Below are 6,826 nucleotides of genomic sequence, written 5' to 3'. Positions count from 1 at the left end.
TTCCCTACAGGAGAGAATTAAAAGTGAAAGCAGTCAAAACCCTACAATATTATTACTAGACAATAATAATGCAGTGAGAGTACAAGAGTTCTTGTTCCCAGTTCAGTATACAATGATCAGACAGTTATCCCTGCCATTGCCATCCATTCCAAGAATGCATAACTTGAAATACCATATGTTACACTGCACAGTGAAGTCGTAGAGGAAAAAATGGATTTGGTCAAAGAATATTTAGATAGAATACTGAAAATACTTATTCCTTCCCCTTTCAAAGCTTTTGCTTTTCTTAAACTGAGAAAAGGGATTTGTATGAATAAATTCGACTTTGAGCTAACACCATATTTAAGTTCTGAATGTGGTTCAAAACTATGGGAGCATTTGGATTCAATCCAGATTCTCCCATTTTAAGGTACATCTCCTGCTCCTCCTCCAAAAATGAACAGGTAGTTCTACTAGTTCTGTCTATGTAGTATTCAAATGGTCTAACAAAGAGCAGCACATAAACCAAGCATGGCCAAGAGAGACCCATTTTTCAGCACTGTAATCCTATAGACTTTGAATTAGATTGAAGAAATACCTTTTCGTTTGAAATTTGCATCAGTCCTGTACTAACGGAGATATCAGCAGCAAGATGATATTCCATCCACAGAACTGCTCCATGGCTCTTTCCTTTCCTGGGGAGAGGTGGGGGATCAAAGCCTGTTACTTTATACAATACTGACAGCTTAAATGCTGCACCCATTCTTCATATAGTTTAGGTGAGAGCTGTAGAAGCATGAATAACTTGTTTCCTTGAAAAAAAAGGTTGAATGATAAATGGTAAATGGGTAGCAACTTTTAAGTATTTGCAGATACAAAATCTAAAAAAGACCAGGAAGAGGAGAATATGTCATAACTAAATCTGCTCAGAGCCACAGTCATTTAACAGGCACTTGATAACTTGGCATAAATTATTCAGCATATTTGGGGAGTACTTCCTTCAGAGACCCCAGCTTATACTGTTTCTGAATTTTGAGAAAATATTTACCAAGTATCCCATCTCACTCCAAGTGTCTGCTCCACAAAGAGCAGAGGTCATGCTAGCGTGTTGTCTGTAAATACCACTGGTGCAAAGGCACAGAGAACCCATGCAGATGGCTCTGGATTTTGTGAAACCTTGAATTTTGTTTCACAAAGAGAATCATAAAATTACAGCAGCGTTTGAACTACATAAGCTCTAGACAGTTAAAAATAACTTTCCCCTGTTCTTTAATTCTTAAGAGCATTTCAAGTTTGAACAGAATTAAATACAATCTGTTATTAGATTATAATGAAAAATGTATCTCAGACGACATGTGACAAATACCAAGATTGTCAGAACTGTAGTTAAAAGGAAGAATAGTGTACACTTTAAAGCTATTAAAGAGACTAATTTGGAAAGCTAAATAGGAGTTTTCTTCACAAGAACTCAGCAACAGGGAACAAACAGAAAGATTAAAAGCATCCAGATAATGGTCTATTTTCTCTAAACTATAAATTAATCTGTTTCAGTTTTGAATCATGGTAACACTAGAAAAATGTTATTTTTGAAATACAGGCATATTATCTAAGAAATTACCCTTATTGTTATAGCCTAATGTGAACAGCCACAGGAAATCCGTGTCAGAATAACTTCCACAACTTTAGGTCACATTTTTAAAAACTGTCAAGTATTTTCTCACTAGTTAACTAATATAGTTAACTATACATTATATATAATTTTTTTTATATACATCATATATGATATAACATATATACACGCACAAGGAGCTTGAATATGAGGTTAAAAAACTGATTATGACAAGAATATTTATTGCAATGAGAAAACTCACCGTAAAAGATTTACAGAACCCTCTGTGCTGAGGCAGTGCTCCGGTACAGTCTTTCTGAAGTCAAATGTCAAAACTTCCTGGGGGTCAGAGAGTGATTTGCAAGGGTATTCCCACAGAGGGTGAGGTTCTGCTTCCTTGGATTCCCTAAAATTCAGAGAATTCTGAAGAAAGAAAGCAATAAAACTAGCTGAAAACAATCCAAACGCAAACAATCCTTGTCTTCAAGTTAATTTTGTGTCCTGAACCCAGACTATTTAAGCAATAAAGCCACAAGAGGACAGGACTGAACTTCTTAGGCACAAGAGAAAATATGTACCACATGCATGAGCTAATTGCTATGACCATGGTCCTCAGCAGTCAAATAGCCACAGGCACTTTCAAAAAACAATGCTTTTAACTTTTCTTCTCCCTTGAGGTGAATTCCACTCTAGAACTGCTTGCACTTCTCCACAATGACTACAAAGGCAATCTAAATGACTAACTCAAATATGGATATCTACAATATAACTCCAGAAATTGATACAGAAAAATCTCACCCTTCAGATCTATTTCTTGGAAGTCAAAAAGCCTTTTTCTCTTTCAAAAGTACCTGCAAGGGCAAGTAAAGGCAGCAGGATTCATCTACGAACAACTCCCAGGTGACTTGATTTCAAGCTCAGAACAAAATTTTCGAAATAGTATTTTTCTTTTTGAACAAACAATTATTTTCAAAACAGTGCAAAGCACCGAAGAGCTTGGCAAATGAGAATAAACAGACAACCCCCTAAAACCATGCCACAGAAGTTTCCGTTTGCAAGAACTAAATAGCCACCATACTTATGAAAAATTAAAACAATGGTGTTCTGCCTAACGTACAAGTTTTTCAACAGTCACTAAATACTTCTTTAAGCCAAGATGAGTTTTGTTCTGTTTTGCTGAGATGCGTGCTGAAACTATTTTTAGTCGTCTTACTTTAATCATATCATCCATGGTCCGGACATCAAAACCTTCACAGGTGCCACATGGACTCCGGATTCTCCATAAGTCCTAAAAAAACCAACCCCAAAACCAGGTTTTGTTTGGCTTTATTAAAGGAAATAGGAAATCTCAAAATAATTTTAGCTGTAGATTAGACATTTGACAACAAGTCCAATAATGTCTCTTTACTATCTATACATTCCTAAACCATTAGAACTACTGCAAGAATCAGAAGATAGTGCATTCTGGGAAAATGTTTTGCAAGCTTTTAGCCACTGTTTTCAATTTTCAACTCCTCTAATGAATATGCCACATTTCCTACCATCTCTATGCATAGTTTATTTTAGAGTAGGTATGGATCTGCCAAGATTAAACCCTTACAGCTCCCCCATCTCGACAACCCAGCACAGATAAGTGCTCCCCGTTGCATCAAACATCTTACAGCCTACTGGACTACCATACTTCCCCTTCAGCACTCCAAAGATTAGTAAAATCATTTTAGGCACTTCATATTACGCCTCTCACTGACTCTAGCAATCTGCTGGACAGACAATGATTCAGTTCAACTTCTGCCTTTCCTCAGACTACATTAATGGTCTCTTAATAGAACAAGAACATTAACTAGCTCTGGTTATTTTTTATTAATTTATCATTTTATTACCTGCTCATTGCTGCACTTAGCGACCTCAAATGTTCCTGCTTTACAAGATGGCAGCAGGACTACTATAAATTTAAATAAACACTGTCATAATTTACGCCTGATTACAGCATAAACTAGCGTGACTATAAAGAATCTCTGAATGGCAAACCTGATAGAACTATCAAATCAGATAGGTAGCATCCTGCTCCCTAAATGCAATTATGACTTAAACAAGTTTATAACTGAAGTAATTTCATCAAATTCTTCCTCCTGGATCCAGCTTTTGTTAATTGCTTAACTGTAATGCCATATCCCTATTCTGACAAGACCGAACAGCCTACAGAACCAGTTCTGCAGAATACCTTACAACACTATGCCTGTTACTTCTGTCTAACCAGGAACTGGTAAATGCAGAGGTTATTTTAAAAAACCCACAGGCTGTACTCTTTGAGAGTAGATTCACCACTGAACAAAGAGGACAAGGTAAAATTAAAGCAGTAGCTTTTTTAATAGCTTAATGGAACAAAACGCAAGTTAAATGTTCTACTAAAATACCTATGTAGAATCATCTCTAAACACAACCCCGTACACAAAAGTATAAAACTGAGGTTTGGGTAACATGAATGTTACTCTACATTCTACTATTAGATCGCTGAATAATCCTAAGTGATCACTCTGCATTCTTCAGTTTCCTCATGCAGAACATGAAAAAAATATTGCTTACTTCCTTACAAAATGCTTTGAGTTCTAGGGAAGAAAATCCTCTAGATAAGACAGCACGGAATTAAAATTAACTGCTTATTTCAATCTGATTACTGTTGATTAGTCTTAAACATCTGCTTCCTATTAGAAGATTCAGATTTACATTATTTACTCAGTGCATTTTTGCAGAAAACTGAAAGGTATGTAAAAACATGCAGCATAGCTGATTACTCCCAGAGGGAAAAAGAGCATACATATTTTCACAAGCACAGATGAAAGGACGGAAGTAAGAGAACAAGGTTAGAGAGCATTCGAATAAGGAAACTGTTAAGGGAGAGAAAGTTCAGTCACAAAACTACACAGCTGGTAAACCAGAGGGAAGAAAAGAAAAAAGACCTGGCATATTTAACAGATAAACTGAAGGTTATGTTTATACGAACGTTCATTATAGGCATTTTTTAATTTATAGATATGTGTATTTAGTTACACAATTTCAGACTAAAGCGTTTCCTCACTTAAGCTACTGGACAATAATTTTGCATATTAGTTATGAAAATTTAATTTCCATTGTCATCATAGGTAAACTCTTCACAATTTTTACTGACCAAGTCCTTAATAACTGTGAAAAAGTTTATACCTTCATACAATTTCAGAAAGATGACTTTTCAAAGTATTTTTAAGATGTAACCCCTATTATGCACAAATTTAGAACTGTGCACAGCCTAAAGTGGTTAAAAGAACATGAAATTATGAATCCTGCCTACAGTCTTATATTCATAAAGCATCCATTTAAAAAGTGGTATTTTGCAGAATATCTACTTTTAGAAATAGCCCAAATTCTCACATGCTTGAGCAATATCTCTCTAATCTAAAGAAATATTTTAAAACATTCAGCCCTTTCATTTTACATGGTAAAATTACTTGAGTCAAGATGGCTGAAATAGCAAAACTCATCTTCAAGATGTCAAATATTCTTTTCTCAGGTGGTAAGTGCAAAACATAACAAAGTGGACAGTATTAAGATGAGATAAACTTGTCATTAAAAAATCCTGGAAGATTACTCAATTTTAAGTGAATGTGTGTAAATATCAAATGGATAATTCTAAACAATCTCACCTGAAACTCCACAACCATCATGTGCAAAGAAGCAGACTGAGGTAGGACAGTGACATTGCCGGTAAGGTGACTGGTCACGGCTGTTCTAGCATACCAGAAATATAGGTTATGCCACGGCAACAAACTTGTAGTAAAAAATGGCTCTCCCACAAGAACAGAAATCTGGGCAAGGAAGGGAGGAGATAAAAAGCATTGTAACAAAGAACAACAACTCAATAACACAATTATTATTCAATAGTTGACAATACAACGTAGGAAGTTAAGTCATCTATATAAAAGCTTCTACTGCTCCATAAAGATTTAATTATTGCATATACTGCATGGAAGACCTCTTTTTGTGGTTTTAGTTAAAAAATTTAAAAATTAATTTTCCTGCAACAAAGTTTGAGAGAAAATATTGCAATTTTAGGTTGCAAGGCTCTATAATGACAGTCACATAATTTCTACATTTTTAATTTAAGGATGTTAGTACTTCCAAATAAACTGCAATCTTCTTAGTGGCTTGAGAAAGAAGAGCTACAGCCTAGTAGCACATATGCAGTTTAACTGCCTTAACAACTGGCATAGATTATGCAGGAAAAGAAAGTCATACACTTTAAAAAAAAAAAGGCAAAAACCCTCCCATAGTCTGTAGTCTCATTTAGTTTTAGTGGGACAAGGTCTGAACCATCTACTCATTACACTTTATATGAACTGGGATATAATGGGATTCATTGTGGTTACAGTAGCACAGCAGGAAAACAAGATTCATTTTCACCTTCTGCTCCGCGGCACCCCACTGAAATTCAGTAGTGGACAACTGTAACGTACCTTTTTATCTTCCAAATGAGAAGACGTCAGCAACTCAGGACGTGCTTCTATTATTTTAATTTTATCTTGAAGATTATTTGCTTTAAAAAACTAAAAAACAAAAGTAGCATACTGTCTTTATCAAAAGCCACTGTTAAGACTCAAACCCATACTAAATTAATAATTTTATTAAAAACAAAAATTGAACCAATACCCAAAATATATTTTTAAAAAACTGCCTACCGTAACTCATCAGGATGCCACAAGTCTATTCTTGAAGAGTGTTATGCACTTACAGCCAACACGTCACACCTAGCGAACTAAAGCATATGCCCTACACATTCATTCAATGAAGTATATAAAAAGGCAGATAACACAGAAGTTACTTCACCTCATTCATTTGTACTTTGAAGCATATGGGAAGGACAGTCAAGAAAGATAAAAATTACTTCAACTACGAATACACTGCATATTTGGCTTCTGTTTGACACCAGTTTTGCATCCTAACTTGCTTACTGTTCATGTTTTTGTACTCAAGTACAAAAGTACAAGTCACAGGCTAGGCTAGTCCTCTTTCAAATATATAGTGCCAACTAAAACAGACACAGCTGAATGGTGACTTCAGGAAGCTGTTTCCAGTCACTTCTTAGACATTATCTGCCTCTCCTGAACAGCCACCATTCCACTGGCAAGGCCTTCTGTGCTCCACCCCAAGGAAGCAGCTGAAACATCGCTTGCAGTCAAGACCTACTCCCTACTGTCTCCTAAAAGC

The 6,826-nt window shown here is 35.7% G+C and overlaps 1 protein-coding gene across 1 annotated transcript in view; it reads right to left on the bottom strand.

Moving 5' to 3' along the window:
• Positions 1–6,826, bottom strand: part of PRMT7 (protein arginine methyltransferase 7) — an 18,509-nt gene that overhangs the window by 220 nt on the left and 11,463 nt on the right. The window contains exons 12-17 of the mRNA XM_010283440.1: positions 6,076–6,165; positions 5,266–5,427; positions 2,802–2,876; positions 1,851–2,011; positions 578–674; positions 1–4 (exon numbers count right to left, since the gene is read on the bottom strand). The exon at positions 1–4 is cut by the window's left edge and continues 220 nt beyond it. Of these exons, the coding sequence (XP_010281742.1) occupies positions 1–4; positions 578–674; positions 1,851–2,011; positions 2,802–2,876; positions 5,266–5,427; positions 6,076–6,165 (589 nt within the window). The remainder of the gene's footprint in view (positions 5–577; positions 675–1,850; positions 2,012–2,801; positions 2,877–5,265; positions 5,428–6,075; positions 6,166–6,826) is intronic.

The sequence above is a fragment of the Phaethon lepturus genome, unplaced genomic scaffold (assembly GCF_000687285.1).
Source record: "Phaethon lepturus isolate BGI_N335 unplaced genomic scaffold, ASM68728v1 scaffold14310, whole genome shotgun sequence".
NCBI lineage: Eukaryota > Metazoa > Chordata > Aves > Phaethontiformes > Phaethontidae > Phaethon > Phaethon lepturus.
Note: the sequence above shows the minus strand (reverse complement) of the source record. Positions and strands in the feature narration are given on the sequence as shown.